Raw genomic sequence first — 18,864 nt, 5'->3', positions numbered from 1 at the left:
GGGAGGACGAGGCGGATTTAACCTCCTTGCCCCCCTAAGGAACCTGTCGACCAGATCGTGCTTACCTAGAGATTTTCCATCTACTAGCTCATGATTAGCGGCGATAGCGGCAACATAGACTTTGAGGGTGGAGGGAGACAGCCTTCGCTCCAACCCATCTTGTAGAAAGGCAAGCACAGAACCGATCGAACATCTTCGGGGGTCTTCTCGGCGAGAAGAGCACCAATCGACGAACAGGTTCCACTTCAACGCATAGAGGCGCCTCGTAGAGGGGGCTCTAGCGGAAGTGATGGTGTCAACTACCGCTTGCGGTAGGTCACCTAAAACCTCTGCGTCCCGTCCAGGGACCAGACATGGAATTTCCAGAGGTCTGGACGCAGGTGCCATAGGGTGCCCCGTCTCTGAGTCAGGAGGTCCTTCCTCAGAGGAATGGGCCAGGGAGGTGCTGTCGCAAGGAGCACTAGTTCCGGGAACCAAGTCCGGTTGGGCCAATATAGAGCGACCAACAGGACTTGCTCCTCGTCCTCCCTGACTTTGCACAGTGTCTGCGCAAGAAGGCTCACTGGGGGAAACGCATACTTGCGTTCTTCCCGGGGCCAGCTGTGGGCCAGGGCATCCGACCCGAGGGTTCCCTCGGTCAAGGAATAAAACCACTGACAGTGGGTCGTCTCTGGGGAGGCAAACAGGTCTACCTGTGGGGCCTCGAAACGACTCCAGATTAGCTGGACCGCCTGGGGATGGAGTCGCCATTCTCCCGGAAGCACCGGCTGACGTGACAGCTCGTCGGCTGCACGATTGAGCAGGCCTGAAATGTGAATGGCACGAAGCGACCTCAGATGCTTCTGACTCCATAAGGGGAGATGGCGGGCGAGTTGTGATATGTGACGAGAGCGTAGAACACCCTGTTTTTTGACGTACGCAACGGTCGCAGTGTTGTCCGTACGGACCAGAACGTGCTTGCCTCTGAGCGGAACTTTGAAGCGGCTGAGTGCAAGACGAACTGCTAACAACTCGAGGCAATTGATATGCCATTGCAGTTGAGGCCCCGTCCACAGACCCGAAACTGCAAGCCCGTTGTACGTGGCACCCCAACCCGTGGATGAGGCATCCGTGGAGACAACGGAGTGCCTGGACACTTGTTCTAGGGGAACTCCCGCCCGTAGAAACAAAGGGTCCGACCATGGGCCGAAGGTTTGGCGGCACCTCGGAGTCACTTGGACACGGAGGGAACCGCTGTGCCACGCCCATCTCGGGACTCGATCGTGTAGCCAGCGTTGAAGCGGTCTCATATGAAGCAATCCGAGCGGCGTTACTGCGGCTGCGGATGCCATATGCCCCAGGAGCCTCTGAAAATGTTTCAGTGGTACCGCTGTCCTGCCTTTGAATGAATTCAAGCAGTTCAACACTGACTGGACGCACTCCTCGGTGAGGCGCGCTGTCATGGCGACCGAGTCTATCTCCATACCGAGAAAAGAGATCCTCTGTGTGGGACAGAGTTTGCTCTTCTCCAAGTTGACCCGAAGTCCCAACTGGCTGAGGTGACTGAGCACCTTGTCCCTGTGTTCGCACAACTGCTCTCACGACTGGGCAAGGATCAGCCAGTCGTCGAGGTAGTTGAGAATGCGAACACCATGCTCTCTCATGGGGGCAATGGCCACCTCCGCAACCTTCGTAAAGACGCGGGCGACAGGGACAGGCCGAAGGGCAAGACGCGGTACTGACATGCCCGTCCCTCGAACGCGAAGCGCAGAAAGGGCCGGTCGAGGGGAACGAGAATGAAAGTACGCGTCCTTCAGGTCGATCGCTGCAAACCAATCTTGGGGACGGACGCACCTGAAGATGTGCTTCTGCGTTAGCATTCTGAACGGCAGCCTGTGAAGGGACCGGTTCAAGAATCGCAGGTTCAAGACCGGCCATAACCCGCCGCCTTTCTTGGGTACAATGAAGTACGGGCTGTAGAACCCGGACCTCATATCGGCTGGAGGGACCGGCTCCATCGCGTCCTTCGCCAGTAGGACTGCGATCTCCGCCCGGAGCACGGGGGCGTTCTCCTTCGCTACTGGGAAGTGAACGCCCCCAAACTTAGGGGGACGCCTGGCGAACTGAATCGCATAGCTGAGTCTGATGGTACGGCCCCGAGACGGGCTGGGATGTTCAAGCCAGGCTTCCAGACACCGAGCAAGGGGATTAACCACAGACGTACCCGCAGCGGGGCAGCGACGCGGAATGCAGGGATCCGACTCGGACGGCATGGAGCGGCCCGAAGTGGGATCTGAGTGTGCTGTGCAACACTTACCTGCGTCCGCGGAGAGGGCGTGCGAGTGTGGGGAGGCCGCTTGAGTGCGTTCCCACAGCCGGCGCCCCCTGCTGGCGAAGGGAGAGGCGTCTGAGGGTGGCGAGGCATGGGAGCGTCGACCACCGCCAAGCGCGCTCCCAAATGAAGGAGGGGCTGAGCGTGGCAAGGCTTTGTGGCGTTGCGCACGGTCTGCCTCACCTCCTTCCTCAGCGGGGAACAAGAGTGGCGAGGCATAGCGTCGCGCACTGTTGTCCATGCACCGCTGGGAAGAGGGGAATGAGAGTGGGGAGGCTTCGTAGCGTCACACACTGCCATTCCTGAACTCCCGAGACCCAGAGGTATTGGAACTGCTCTTTTTTTTTTTTTTTGGGTACCACTGGCTGTTTTTAACATCAGTGGCGGAACAGAATTACTAATGGTTTTCCACCCGGCCCTCCTCCGGGGAAGAACAGTTCCAGACCAAATCCGGGTCAATTGTGTTTCTGGACCAGGGTGGACATCGTCTAGCCAAGGGCCAGCGCTGTGCGCAGCTCAACCTCGGCTCAGAACTACCCTCGTGCACTAAGCAGGGCGGAGGTGGCCTGCCAGTGGCACTGCCACCCCACCGATGAGGGTAGTGAGAGAGAGGAAAACTTTATACAGATTATGGCCCTATTGGTGTTCCATATTTTGGCACCAATAGTTCCACAATGCCAAAGCCTTCCAATGCACATCCGAAAAAAGGCAAGGGGCAGGCAAGGCGATTTACGCGTTGCACTATGCCTCAGCCATCCGGGAAAGCATGGCTGTCAAGTATGAATCTGATTCAGCACGAGCGCCCACTATTACGGTGGGAATCTCAGCATCATCTTCATTTTCAACACATAACAGCCCTCTCTCCGATGCAGCGATTGACATCTGTCCTCTGCTAGAGCCCCAAATGAAACGCTAGGTCCCCTTTCAAGGACCAGCAATCCCATCTGTAAGCTACCAGCAGACACGTGAGACAGTGGGCGTGGCCGTGAGACGGCACACGGCGCGCTGAACACTCAAGCCCTTATGAAAAAGGCAAGACGAACAGCGCGCCGACGTGGCTATGCTCTCATGAGAGAGCATAGACCACCCACGAACACAGTCTCAACTTGCTATGCTTGCGATGCGATAGAGGAGTGAGGGGCCCACAGAGATGTACGCGGCGGGGAAGCCTCACTGTAATCCTCAGGCCACCCAGGCTTATCAGCCAAAATAGTCCCCCCTCTGGTGCACCAGAAAAGAGACTAGATCGGGGTATAAGCGAAGGGACTCAACCCCGTTTGAGGCATCATAGTCTCGACCGCGCATCGGAGGCGCCGAGTGACGCGCGCAGAGTTGCCGTGGCAACCCGCGCTGTCACCCGGCAGCCAGACGGCACACGGCGCGCTGAACACTCAAACCCTCACGCAGAAGGTGAGATGACCAGCGCGTCGACGTGATCCCGTTGATCCCCTGAGAGAACATGGATCACCCACAACACAGTCTCAACATGTTTATGCGAGAGGGATCGTGGCCGTCAGGACAGGAAACAACCGCATCCAGAAACGCACGAGTGGAATGACGTCTTAAAAAAGGCGCAGTGTCACACCCGTGTTGCTCTTTTGTGAGGAAACGCTCTTTAAACAGTGCTGAAGCACCCAGGGGAAGACCGCGGCAACACACAGGTGGTAAGTGCAGTCCTGTGGTGCACTCACTGAAACAAACGCCCTCACCAAACCGACAGTTGCTGTGAGAACAGCAGTTTGTTATGCTGATGCAGCGGTGAACATGCGGTCGCGCTGATTGTGCCTTTTCGCCAACACAGAGCGTCCTTTTCGTTCTCTGGAGCATCTCTCTTGCAGATAGGCTCTCTTTTAGAAAAGCAGTCTTGCTTCATCAACGCCGTTCGGCTCCGAAGTGAATGACAGCGTGCATTCGCTCTCACTTCCTGTTTATACCCACGGCGCGGGGCGGAGCGCGAGATGCAAATCTCGCACGCCAATGGCCCATTGGCCTGTTCTCTATATCTCGAAGCTGATAGGGGCTCCCTGAAGTGATCCCAATTCGTCGGTACGTCCGACGTACGTCGAACGTGACCGACTGAATGGGAACAACAGTTTCCAGCAAACAGAACAAGTGAGACACGATTACAAGCTGAATATGGAAACTATAGACTAAATGACAGACTATATGCTGTAGCTCTTCAATAAGATGATCATCACAGATCTGAGTCATTTTCTCTTTCTGTCTTCAGTCTGAGTGTCTGCGGTATTACAGAGAAACAGTGTCTCATCCTGACTTCAGCTCTGAAATCAAACCCATCACACCTGAGAGAGCTGGACCTGAGCAGGAATAAACTAGAAAACACAGGAGTGAAGCCCTTATGTGACGCACTGAAGGATTCACACTGTAAACTGGAGAGATTGAGGTCAGTCACATTCACAAACAAGAAAGAAATTGTGTTTTGATATTTGAATGAAACAGAATAAAGAGTTTGTTTTTCTCATTTCTCCTAATGTAGGTTAAGAGGCTGTTATATGACAGATGAAGGTTGTTCTGCTGTGACTTCAGCTCTGAAATCAAACCCATCACACCTGAGAGAGCTGGACCAGAGCTGGAATAAACTAGGAGACTCTGTAGTGAGAAACCTCAGTGATCTACTGATGAACCCACAATCACAGCTGGAGAAACTACAGTTAGTATCATTATACTGTACAGTTACAGTGTGATTACAGTTCACTGTTTAGCTCAAGTCACATCATTTATACTGTAGCATTGCATCTTCTGGCCTTTGCCATTGGTCACAATTAAAATTAAGTGTTGAACTAGTGAATAATTGCATTTCAAGTATTTGAAACTGATTGTGTAAGTCTGGGTAAGATGCCCCCGGGGTAAGATGAACCACCACCACACTTCATTATTTTTGTAAACAAACTTTGAAGTTGGCTTGAGAAAGCTGGACCATAAAGTTTGAAGCGAGTGAGTAGACAGACAGATACACACACACTCTCACTCTATCTCTCTCTCTCTCTCACACACACACACACACACACACACACACACACACACACACACACACACACACACACACACACACACACACACACACACACACACATGTTTGTTTTTGTGAAATGTGAGGACATTCCATAGGCGTAATGGTTTTTATACCGTACAAACCGTAATTTCTATCCCCTTACACAGCCCCTGCCCCTAAACCTACCCATCACACACACACACACACACACACACACACGCACACACACACACACACACACACACACACACACACACACACACACACACACACACACACACACACTGCCCCTGCCCCTAAACCTACCCATCACACACACACACACACACACACACACACACACTGCCCCTGCCCCTAAACCTACCCATCACACACACACACACACACACACACACACACACACACACACACACACACACACACACACACACACACACACACACACACACACACGCACACACTGCCCCTGCCCCTAAACCTACCCATCTCACACACACACACACACACACACACACACACACACACACACACACACACACACACACACACACACACACACACACACACACACACACACACTGTAGAATGGCTGTTAATGGAGTCTGATGAGCCTCTCCAACTGTCAGATTTTGAATTTTGACAGTTGGAGTTAGAATAGTCTTGGCTCATCTGAACATTCCGTCAATGAAAGTCAATGGGATTTTTAATTCTTAAATCGTCATTTTTAGGAAAACCGTGAGTCGGATCTGAAGGTCTGAGCCGAGTTTGGTGGTTGTGGCTTTAAAGCTCTAGGAGGAGATACAGTCAGAAATTGAGTCTCAGAAGAATAATCTTTGATGAAAGGCTAATTTATCTACTAGCAACTCAAAGTGCATTACACATAAATTAAAATATTAATAAGAAAAAAAGGGAAACTATAGACTAAATGACAGACTATATGCTGTAGCTCTTCAATAAGATGATCATCACAGATCTGAGTCATTTTCTCTTTCTGTCTTCAGTCTGAGTGGATGCAGTATTACAGAGAAACAGAGTCTCATCCTGACTTCAGCTCTGAAATCAAACCCATCACACCTGAGAGAGCTGGACCTGAGCAGGAATAAACTAGAAAACACAGGAGTGAAGCCCTTATGTGACGCACTGAAGGATTCACACTGTAAACTGGAGATATTGAGGTCAGTCACATTCACATACAAGAAAGAAATTGTGTTTTGATATTTGAATGAAACAGAATAAAGAGTTTGTTTTTCTCATTTCTCCTAATGTAGGTTAAGAGGCTGTGATATGACAGATGAAGGTTGTTCTGCTGTGACTTCAGCTCTGAAATCAAACCCATCACACCTGAGAGAGTTGAACCTGAGCAGGAATAAACTAGGAGACTCTGGAGTGAGAAACCTCAGTGATCTACTGATGAACCCACAATCACAGCTGGAGAATCTACAGTTAGTATCATTATACTGTACAGTTACAGTGTGATTACAGTTCACTGTTTAGTTTAGTTTAAGGCAACTGGACTCAAGTCACATCATTTATAGCTCTGCACTTTCTGCTGTTTCTCCATCTGAAGAAAGATTCAGAAATACTATTAGTTAACGGCTTATGTGTGTCAGTAGAAGAGCATTAAACTTTGAAGCATTTGAAACTGTGGCTATAAAATAGTTTCATATGCTGAAATCTGAAAAATATTTGCTCTGAAACAATACAGAAGTGAGAACAGACTAAAAACAGGTCAACATATGACAGTAGATTATTCTGACAGAGTTACAGTTATACTGGACTGATGGCACTTTTCACTAAATCTTAATTTATTATGTAAAATGTGTATTTAGAGGATTTAATCTATACTTGTACATGCTTTTCTGATGTTGAAAATCAGTCCATTTAAAGGGGACATCGGATGGCCATTTTCCACAAGTTGGTATGATTCTTTAGGGTCTTCATGAAAAAGTCTGTAACATACTTTGGTTAATATTCCTCAATCGAGTAAAACAACAGCCTTTAACTCCTCAAAAACAGCTCTGTTCACAGCGACCTGTTTCAGTGCCTGTCTCTTTAAATGCTAATGAGCTACTGCTCACCCCACCGCTCTCTTCCTAAGCTAACATACGGATAATGTTAGCCAACCGTATTGTGGATTGTTACTCTCACAATTTCCTATAGCACAAATCTATTGTAAGCTTTTACCTAATGAATGAAAATTAGGGCTTATCTAAGTACGATTTTTTTTGACAGATGTTGTGATTGCGATTTGATTCGTGATTTAATCTTGTGAAGTCAAGCTTCAGCTCAATATCCTCAATAGTGTGCAACACTCACTCTTAATTAAAGGAGTACAACATGGCTTTAACTGTTGACCCCTCCACTAGCTCGAGGTCTAGCAGATGCAGTGTGTGTTTCCATTAGTGGTCATTTTGTCAGTGTGAAGCCTCGGTTATTCTCCAGTTCAGACGTGTTCACGGACAGCTGTGGACAGGACGGTCCTGCTTGTGTCTCCACTACTGAAAGTGCTGGGATCCGCTCGGCGGACGTGTTCCACTCATGAGCAGTAGATCGGCTACTCTGGGCAATTTCCCTCTATGAATTATTCCACATCTGGCTGTCTTTATAATGTTTTAATGACAGATCGTAGAGGTGCGGGTAGAGACGGATTTATTCACACAGCCTCTGAACATTTCCAACGTCCCCTTTAAATATTAACTATTCTGTTGTTTCTATATTAATCCTATATATTAATCTACAGTGATAAATTCACATTCATAGAACAGAGATTAAAACAGAATTGTTTAAAAAATGAACACAACAGTTTCCAGCAAAAAGAACTATTGTGACACGATTACAAGCTGAATATGGAAACTATAGACTAAATGACAGACTATATGCTGTAGCTCTTCAATAAGATGATCATCACAGATCTGAGTCATTTTCTCTTTCTGTCTTCAGTCTGAGTGTCTGCAGTATTACAGAGAAACAGTGTCTCATCCTGACTTCAGCTCTGAAATCAAACCCATCACACCTGAGAGAGCTGGACCTGAGCTGGAATAATCTAGAAAACACAGGAGTGAAGACCTTATGTGACGCACTGAAGGATTCACACTGTAAACTGGAGAGATTGAGGTCAGTCACATTCACACACAAGAAAGAAATTGTGTTTTGATATTTGAATGAAACAGAATAAAGAGTTTGTTTTTCTAATTTCTCCTAATGTAGGTTAAGCTTCTGTGATATGACAGATGAAGGTTGTTCTGCTGTGACTTCAGCTCTGAAATCAAACCCATCACACCTGAGAGAGCTGGACCTGAGCGAGAATAAACTAGGAGACTCTGGAGTGAGAAACCTCAGTGATCTACTGATGAACCCACAATCACAGCTGGAGAATCTACAGTTAGTATCATTATACTGTACAGTTACAGTGTGATTACAGTTCACTGTTTAGCTCAAGTCACATCATTTATACTGTAGCATTGCATCTTCTGGCCTTTGCCATTGGTCACAATTAAAATTAAGTTTTGAACTAGTGAATAATTGCATTTCAAGTATTTGAAACAATGAACTGATTGTGTAAGTCAAGTCAAGTCAAGTCAACTTTATTTATATAGCGCTTTTAACAATGTAGATTGTTTCAAAGCAGCTTTACAGTGTTAAACAGGAAAATAATGCAGCATAATTTTATTCAGCTGTATAGCCATTCTGGAAAAATTTCAAGTATCATACAGTGACAGTGTGGGCTTTAGATCAATAATTTGATCAGTAATTTAGTTTAAATGGTTAATTTAGTTTATTATTTAGATGTATTTCGATGTTTAGTTGAAAAATTTAGTGTCCCCAACTGAGCACGCCAAGCCAGAGGCAACAGTGGCAAGGAAACCAAAACCCCATTAGGTGACCTAATGGAGAAAAATAAACCTTGGGAGAAACCAGGCTCAGTCGGGGTGCCAGTTCTCCTCTGGCCAATTAACAAACAGCGTATTATTATTATTATTCTGGCAGTTTTACAGCTCGGAGGTCATAATAGATCAGAATATTCGAGGGACCGGGGGCAACATGCTGGAGACGGGTTTATTTAGGATGATGTTGATTAAATAATTATTAAAGTGCAATATTCGAATGATCGGAGGCAACACGCTGGAGACGGGTTTATTGAGGATGACATATCGATTTAAGTATTATTTAATTGTAATATTCGAACAATCTGAGTCAACACGCCGGAGACGGGTTTATTGAGATGCCGTGTCGATGTGGCAGTTGCAGGGGGAGTCTAATCACGGTCTCCCAGACACTTCGGGGTCCTGTGTTGGTCTTCTCTGGGCGCAGGTCCACCATCTGAACTGGATACGGCCCGGATCCGGCTGACTGCAGTAAACCTCGGGATAAAACAGAGAGACTATCATTAGCGTAGATGTCATTCTTCTGATGATGTAACGAGTACATCAGGTGTTATGGGAAGTGTTCCCGGTTCCGGCTGCCCTAGTTAATGCAGCCTAACAATCATTTCATTGAAAAAGTGTTTTATGTGTATGCCACAGTAAAGAGATGTGTTTTTAGTCTAGATTTAAACTGACAGAGTGTGTCTACTTCCCGAACAATGTTAGGAAGACTGTTCCAGAGTTTAGGTGCTAAATAGGAAAACGATCGACCGCCTGCAGTTGATTTGGATATTCTCGGTATTATCAACTGGCCAGAATTTTGAGACCGCAGTAGACGTGATGGAGTATAATTGTGTTAAGAGCTCGCTCAAGTATTGGGGAGCTAAACCATTTAGTGCTTTGTAAGTAATAAGTAAGATTTTAAAATGTATGCGATGTTTAATAGGCAGCCAGTGCAGTGTTGACAGAACTGGGCTAATATGGTCATACTTCCTGGTTCTAGTAAGAACTCGAGCTGCTGCGTTTTGGACCAGCTGGAGTTTATTTATTAAGCGAGCAGGGCAACCACCCAGTAGAGCATTACAATAATCTAACCTTGAGGTCATGAACGCATGAACTAACTGTTCAGCATTTTGCATTGAGAGCATGTGCCGTAATTTAGATATATTTTTAAGATGGTAGAAAGCAGTTTTACAGATGCTAGAAACGTGGCTTTCAAACGAAAGATTGGTATCAAAGAGCACACCCAGGTTCCTCACTGACGACGAGGACTTGACAGAACAGCCATCAAGTGTTAGACAGTATTCTAGGTCACTACTTGTGGAGCTTTTTTGTCCAATAATTAAAAATTCAGTTTTTTCTGAATTGAGTTGCAGGAAATTACCAGTCATCCAATGTTTTATATCAGCTATGCATTCCGTTAATCTTGTGAATTGGTAAGTTTCTTCAGGGCGTGAAGAAATATAGAGCTGAGTATCGTCAGCATAACAATGAAAACTAACGCCATGCTTCCTAATGATATCTCCCAGTGGTAGCATGTACAGGGTGAAGAGTAGCGGTCCTAGCACTGAGCCTTGTGGTACTCCATACTGAACTTGCGATCGGTGTGACATATCTTCATTTACTACTACAAACTGATAACGGTCGCATAGGTATGATTTAAACCATGATAATGCAATTCCACTAATACCTACATAATTTTCGAGTCTATTCAAAAGAATGTTGTGGTCGATAGTATCAAATGCAGCGCTAAGATCGAGTAACACTAATAGAGAGATACAGCCACGATCGGATGATAAGAGCAAATCATTTGTAACTCTGACGAGAGCAGTCTCAGTGCTATTATATGGTCTAAATCCTGACTGGAAATCCTCACAGATACCATTTCTTTCTAAAAAGGAACATAATTGTGAAGACACTGCCTTTTCAAGTATTTTTGACAGAAAGGGTAGATTTAAGATTGGTCTATAATTGACTAAATCTGTAGGATCAAGTTGCGGTTTTTTAATAAGTGGTTTAATAATAGCCAACTTAAAAGTTTTCGGTACATATCCTAATGACAAAGATGAATTAATTATATTAAGAAGAGGATCTATGACCTCTGGTAGCATCTCTTTTAATAGCCTAGTCGGTATAGGGTCGAGCATACATGTTGTCGATTTTGATGATTTAACGAGTTTAGCCAATTCTTCTTCTCCTATAGCAGTGAATGAGTGTAATTTTTCCTCAGTGACACTACAATGCTCTGTCTGATGTGATGCTGTATTAGACGGCTGCATGGTTAAATTTTTTTTCCTAATATTATCAATCTTACATGTGAAGAAGTTCATAAAGTCATTACTGCTGTGCTGTTTACAATCATCAGAAGTTGAAGCTTTATTTTTGGTTAATTTAGCCACTGTATCGAATAAATACCTTGGGTTGTGTTTGTTTTCTTCCAAGAGAGTTGAGAAATAAGCAGATCTAGCAGTTTTTACAGCCTTTCCGTATGTGATCATGTGCTCTTTCCACGAATTACGAAATACCTCTAATTTTGTTTTCTTCCAGCTGCGCTCCATTTTTCTGGCTGCTGTTTTAAGGGCCCGGGTGTGCTCGTTGTACCACGGCGTTGGACTATTTTCTTTAATCTTCTTTAAGCGCAGAGGAGCAACTATGTCTAAAGTACTGGAAAAGAGAGAGTCAATAGTTTCTGTTGCAACATCGAGTTCCTCTAGGCTATCTGGGATGCTGAGGAGATGATACTGATGAGGGAGATTATTTAAAAAGCAATCTTTAGTAGCGGCAGTGATTTTCCTGCCATTTTTAAAGCGAGGGGACGGCTTTGCAACCTTAGCTAAATTAAGTATACATGATACTAAGTAATGATCTGAGATGTCATCGCTCTGCTGCAGAATTTCAACGGTATCAACATTTATTCCATGTGACAATATTAGGTCTAAAGTATGATTATGGCGATGAGTGGCTCCTGACACGTGTTGCCTAACTCCAATAGAGTTTAGTGTGTCTTTAAATGCTAATCCCAATACGTCTTTTCCGTTGTCTACATGGATATTAAAATCACCAACAATTAGTACTTTATCTACGGCCAGTACTAACTCTGATAGAAAATCAGCAAATTCTTTGATAAAGTCTGTATTATGCCCAGGTGGCCTGTATACAGTAGCTAACACAAATGTTGAACGGGTTTTATCATGTACACTACATAGCGTTACATAAAGCACCAAAACTTCGAAGGAATTATATTTGAAACTAGACTTCTGAGTAATACTGAAGATATTATTATAAATTACAGCAACCCCTCCCCCTTTACCTTTCAGACGTGGCTCATGTTTATAACAATAATCTTGGGGGGTGGACTCATTTAAGGTAATGTAGTCGTCAGGTTTTAGCCAGGTTTCTGTCAAACAGAGCACATCTAGATTATTATCTGTAATAATATCATTAACAATAAGCGCTTTTGGGGAAAGGGATCTTATATTCAGCAACCCAAGCTTTATCAATTGTTCATCTGTATTATTTATTTTGTTTATTTGTTGGACATCAATTAAATTTTTACTGTTGAATGGTTTTGATGTTTTTTTTGTATTTACTAATTCGGGGAACAGACACAGTCTCTATATGATAATATCTAGGTGAAAGAGTCTCTATGTGCTGGGATTTATCTGACTCCGGTAACGTGAGACAGCTAGCAGACGGTCGGTTTAGCCAGTTTGTCTGCTTCCTGACCTGGGCCCTAGTGAGTCAAGGTTTAGCTCTAAGACTATGTGCCAAATTACTAGAGAGAAGAGCGGCACCACCCCAAGAGGGATGGATGCCATCCTTCTTCAACAGGTCAGGTCTGCCCCAAAAACTTTTCCAATTGTCTATGAACCCTATGTTATTTTGCAGACACCACTTAGACAACCAGCCATTGAGTGATGATAGTCTGCTAACAATCTCATCACTCCTTTTTACAGGGAGCGGTCCAGAACAAAAAACAGCCTCTGACATCGTACTAGCGAGTTCACACACCTCTTTAATGTTAATTTTGGTGATCTCCGACTGGCGAAGTCGAACATCATTAGTGCCGACGTGAATAATAATCTTAGAGAATTTACGATTAGCTTTAGCCAGCACTTTTAAATTTGCTTTGATGTCAGGTGCTCTGGCTCCCGGTAAACAAGTGACTATGGTGGCTGGTGTCTCTATCTTCACGTTCCGTGTAATAGAATCGCCAATGACTAGGGCACTTTCAACAGGATACTCAGTGGGTGCTTCACTGAGAGGGGAGAACCTGTTTGATGTTCTAACCGGAACGGAAAAGCGGTTCTTTGGTCTGCGACTATGCTGCCTCACTGTTACCCAGTTTCCCTGCTGCGAGGGCCCTGCAGCCGGAACCGAAGAATGTACAGAGTTCACTAAGCTATTCGCATCCAAATCAGTGTCTAAAGCTGTTACATCCTCACTACTCTCAGATAAAGTATGGATGCGTGTTTCTAATTCTGAAATCTTCTCCGTCAGCCTAACTATCTCCTTACATTTATCACATGTGAAGCCCTGTTCGCCAGCGGAGAAGCCTACACTAAACATGCGACATGCACTGCAGGTGATAATGACAGGAGAAGACATGACTTACCGTGTTTGTTGATTAATCCAATTTACCACTTACCACAATCCTTTGCTGGACACAATTTACTAATCCAAGTTATGAACTCAGAAAAAGGGAGACCCGGGTGCAGAGATAACAAGCTAACAGGCTAGCAAAATGCTAACGTGTGATGGTGATTTAGATTAAAAGCTAGCGATGTCAAATTTAACGTGATAGGCAATTTTTAAACAATGTATGGTGATGAGTAAGTTATATTTAGCAGTAGAAGAAAGAGGAAAATCAAAATATCATTACACATAAATTAAAATATTAATAAGAAAAAAAGGGAAACTATAGACTAAATGACAGACTATATGCTGTAGCTCTTCAATAAGATGATCATCACAGATCTGAGTCATTTTCTCTTTCTGTCTTCAGTCTGAGTGTCTGCAGTATTACAGAGAAACAGTGTCTCATCCTGACTTCAGCTCTGAAATCAAACCCATCACACCTGAGAGAGCTGGACCTGAGCTGGAATAAACTAGAAAACACAGGAGTGAAGCTCTTATGTGAAGCACTGAAGGATTCACACTGTAAACTGGAGAGATTGAGGTCAGTCACATTCACACACAAGAATCAAAATGCTTAAAATCACTTTAACAGTTCAAACTAAAACACTTTATTCTCAATATCTCATGAAGAGCCTGAGTTCACATTATATTTGTGTTAAATTCTTTATCTTAATGATTTGTTTGTGAGATAATCTCTCTTCCTCTGTTTGTGTCTTTCTAGTCTACGGGACTGTGGCATTACAGATGTTTCTTCTTTAACTCAGTCTTTGACTAACTCAAAAGCACTGCAGTTTTTAAAAGAGCTTGATCTGAGACTCAATAATATCGGAGACTCAAAGCAGCGGCTCAGAGACGAGCTACGAGACTCAAACTGTGTCCTGAGGTGAGGAAACATCACTGTGATATTAAAGAGAGCTTCATTTACCTCTGATATGAGAACAAACCTTTCAAATATTCATGAGAGGAAATTATCATTAAGCTTTATTGCAACAAAGGGTTTGTGTGAGAACAAAATGTAAAGTTGATTAAAATGTTTAACACAAAGGAGGAAAGAGAACAAAAGCACACAGTCTCAGCTTTACACAGCAACACCTGCTTTATTAACTGTGTCAGTAATAGAGAATCATTTCAGTCTGAAAATAGACTTGGTCAGATTGTAGGAAAACGCTGCTAAAATCAGTTCAGCTTCAGCTCACAGCCGTCCAGCCTCACATGAGAAATGTCTCTGTCTCGAGTGTGTTTTTACTGTGACAAGCAACACGTCACACTACTTTACACTCACTTTACTGTCAGTGATTTACTAAGAGCCCTACAAACATGTGTAAACTAGAGGGCAAACGGCTTTAACTAGTGGAAGTTTAACTGACAGGTTTGAACTGAAGATACCATTTGTGTTTGCTCGCTGTGGTTTATTCCATACGCCGTACACTCATTAGCATGTGTTTCTCCTTTACAGTGACTCAATAGGAGTCGCAGGTCCTTCTGCAGTCACACACACACACACACACACACACACACACACTCACACACACACACACACACACACACACACACACACACACACACACACACACACACACACATATCTACGCCATTCATGTTTTAAATCTAGAGTATTTAATGCACAAATATTGTTTGAGGAATATCTCTGCAGGACAATGTAAAGTCAGTAATTAATCTGATTACAGGAAATAAATGTGACTTCTTTTTTCTCAAAAACAGTCATTAAAATATAGTAACAAATTTACACTTGTTCCACTGAACACTGATTGTTTTCTCTTCTGGTTCCTCCTTACAGACTAGATGAAGATGATAGATGAATATTAAGATGAAGATGATAGATCATGGTTTAAATCTCTGAAATGGCCATGAGAGGATCAGAAAGCATCAGGTGATCACAGGAGAGCCTCACTACTGTGTCTATGAGGAGAAATAAATGTGATTAATGTGTAAATTTGTCTCATACAGCTGGAAGAGACTCAGACTAGTTAAATAAAGCAGCGTGTGTGTTAGCATGCGTATCAGAAACATGTGATATTGAGGATTAATGTTGGTTTAGTGTTCAGCCAAATTATGGTTTTGTTTTATGTAAAGGAGGAACAGAGGAAGAGCTCAGATGAGTCTGTCAGCAGAAATCTTCAGGCTCTTCAGTATCAGGCCTACAAATATAATAATGTTTGATTGAACTCATACATAATGATTCAAATGTTTCTAATCATAAATGTGATTGTCACGTATAGCACTTAAATGTATAATATGATAATAAGTTTTGATTTGATATAAATCAATAATATCATACAGGCGATCAGTATATCCTCATGTTGAGCTGAGGTCAGACAGACTCGTCCACAATTTCAGAAATTAGTCACTATGTCTGATTTCGAGGTAATTGATGGTAAAATTTTGGAAGAAACTGTACAGCACCAAAACATCAACTTGCTCCCTCAACACACTTCCCACCTCTTTTTTTAAAAGTGTGTTTAACTGTTTAGAAGCAGATCTGCTAGAAGTGGAACATTCATCACTTCTTTCTGGGACTTTTCCAAACTGCAGTTGTTAAGCCCCTCCTGAAAAAGAGCAATGTTGATAAGACCATTTTAAGCAACTACAGACCAATCTCAAATCTCCCCTTTATAGGCAAGATCATTGAAAAAGTTGTTTTCAATCAGCTGAATAAATTCTTAAGATCAAATGGATATTTGGACAATTTTCAGTCAGGTTTCCGACTGCATCACAGCACAGAGACAGCGCTCATAAAGATAATAAATGATATTCGGCTCCAGGGCCGGCCCAAGCCTATATGGGGCCCTAAGCAGAATTTTAATATTTAATAACTGAAATATATTCATCTTTTCTTATTTCTTGGGCTTCACTTTCTAATTTTCCTTGTATAACACTGACTTTTCTGCCATGGTACATGACTGGTAAAACATTCTGAGATAGCCCTCCAGTAGGAGGAAGGGCCGTGTTGATGGGAATATTCCGTTTTGACAATTAATAAAATGACTAAATATTTGACAAATTGATAAAGAGACCCCTGTGATGTGGTGTGGTAAATTAACAAAATAATCAAATCAAAATTGATTAAGTGAAGGATGGGTCAAAAAATATCAAGACCAGAACGAGGGGAAACACCCAGAGATTGGATGTTTAGAAATAGTTGTGGATATTGGACTGAACTGTATTCATCAAATTTGAAAGAGTGGACTCAGGGAAAAATACAATTGGATCATTGCCCTGAATATGGTTCTTTTAAGCCCGGGGATATGGATAGTGCAGATTCGATGATTAATGGGGGATGGGGAAATCCAGAATGGAATTATAAGTACATGAATACAATAAATGGAAATAAATGAAAAAAAACTGGGATATGGGTCCAGAGAGGCCAAACTCAAAAAAGAAAAACCAGTCACCCCCATACCAGCCAGCGGTACTACCCCATGTCACACCAGTAGAATACAAGTCAGCTGTGGTGACACATGTCCCAGCGTTAGAATTCAAATCGAGTATTTACCAACATACAGTTCCTAAATTAGAAGAATTGAAACAACCTCTCTCTGCATCAAAACTATATCCCACCCTAACAGAGAGTAGAGGAGACAGATATGCAATGATGAGTGAGAATGAGCTGTGTGTGGCGGGGGGGCACAGCTGCCATTAGACAGGCAAACCGGGCAAACGATCAACACAAAACAGAGCCGGCATTCATGTTTGTGAGAAGGGGAAATCAAATTTCCATACGCCCTGCTAAGGCGAGTGATATTGAAAGTATATGTAACAATCTGCCTTCTCTCTCTCATCCAGTGAAATATGTGCAGATCCTAAAAAGTCATACACAATATGCACATTTAACAGGTCGATATTTTAAAGTAATATTACTCAGAACTTTGGGGGAGGAAGTGACAGAGACAGATATAATTGAAGGGTGTCCTTCTCTGAGAACAGAAAATGATAAAATGACTGGTAAAGGTACCGCAGATAATCCTAATAAGCTGCTTTGGGAAAGGAAGAGCATTTAGAGACTTTTCATGAGGAGCTGCAAAAAATGTTAGAAAAACAGGTGATTTCTAAAAGAGACATATCATATGCTGCGAACACTAAACAGGAGCCGAAAGAATCAGACGCAGCTTTCCTAAATAGATTCAAAAAGGCGTTGCAGGGCGACTCTAAACCAACCACACGAGATCATATCATACTGTTTATTAACACATCTTTGAACAACATGAATCCAACACAGGCCCAGCTGATAAGAGTAACAACCTCAAGAATGACTGAGTTGTCTGTGGAAGAATTGTGTGCACGAGTGGGAGAATCAGAAGCTGCTGGAGGATTTTCAGATGGCAGAGGGTGACAGTTAAAACTGAACCTGCATTCATGCAGACGAGGGCAGTCCAGAGAGAAGGGGCCGGGCTCAGGCCGGGGAAGTGTCACTATTGTGGAGAAATGGGCCACTGGTTAAGAGATTGTAGAAAACGGAGATGTGATGAGGAGAGAAGGAGAAGGGGAGGGGAGAAAAAAAGGAGAAGTCGACTGATAACCATCACTTTACTGTCAGTGATTTACTAAGAGCCCTACAAACATGTGTAAACTAGAGGGCAAACGGCTTTAACTAGTGGAAGTTTAACTGACAGGTTTGAACTGAAGATACCATTTGTGTTTGCTCGCTGTGGTTTATTCCATACGCCGTACACTCATTAGCATGTGTTTCTCCTTTACAGTGACTCAATAGGAGTCGCAGGTCCTTCTGCAGTCACACACACACACACACACACACACACACTCACACACACACACACACACACACACACACACACACACACACACACACACACACATATCTACGCCATTCATGTTTTAAATCTAGAGTATTTAATGCACAAATATTGTTTGAGGAATATCTCTGCAGGATAATGTAAAGTCAGTAATTAATCTGATTACAGGAAATAAATGTGACTTCTTTTTTCTCAAAAACAGTCATTAAAATATAGTAACAAATTTACACTTGTTCCACTGAACACTGATTGTTTTCTCTTCTGGTT

At 43.6% G+C, this 18,864-nt stretch overlaps 1 protein-coding gene across 3 annotated transcripts in view; it reads left to right on the top strand.

Annotated features, from left to right (window-relative positions):
- LOC307139811 (uncharacterized protein) overlaps positions 1 to 18,864 on the top strand; it is a 283,388-nt gene that overhangs the window by 120,872 nt on the left and 143,652 nt on the right. For 2 of the 3 annotated variants that reach the window (XM_079838915.1, XM_079838916.1), the window contains 9 exons: positions 4,542 to 4,715; positions 4,809 to 4,982; positions 6,326 to 6,499; positions 6,593 to 6,766; positions 8,265 to 8,438; positions 8,532 to 8,705; positions 14,193 to 14,366; positions 14,547 to 14,708; positions 15,624 to 17,218. In XM_079838915.1, the coding sequence (XP_079695041.1) occupies positions 4,542 to 4,715; positions 4,809 to 4,982; positions 6,326 to 6,499; positions 6,593 to 6,766; positions 8,265 to 8,438; positions 8,532 to 8,705; positions 14,193 to 14,366; positions 14,547 to 14,708; positions 15,624 to 15,645 (1,402 nt within the window). In that variant the 3' untranslated portion in view covers positions 15,646 to 17,218. Of the gene's footprint in view, positions 1 to 4,541; positions 4,716 to 4,808; positions 4,983 to 6,325; positions 6,500 to 6,592; positions 6,767 to 8,264; positions 8,439 to 8,531; positions 8,706 to 14,192; positions 14,367 to 14,546; positions 14,709 to 15,623; positions 17,219 to 18,864 lie in introns of those variants that run through there. The other variant, XR_013818174.1, reaches the window with a different exon arrangement.

Source organism: Gobio gobio (genome assembly GCF_949357685.1).
Source record: "Gobio gobio genome assembly, chromosome: 16".
Classification (NCBI taxonomy): Eukaryota; Metazoa; Chordata; class Actinopteri; order Cypriniformes; family Gobionidae; genus Gobio; species Gobio gobio.
The sequence above is the reverse complement of the archived record's forward strand: the minus strand, read 5'-3'. Positions and strand labels throughout refer to the sequence as shown.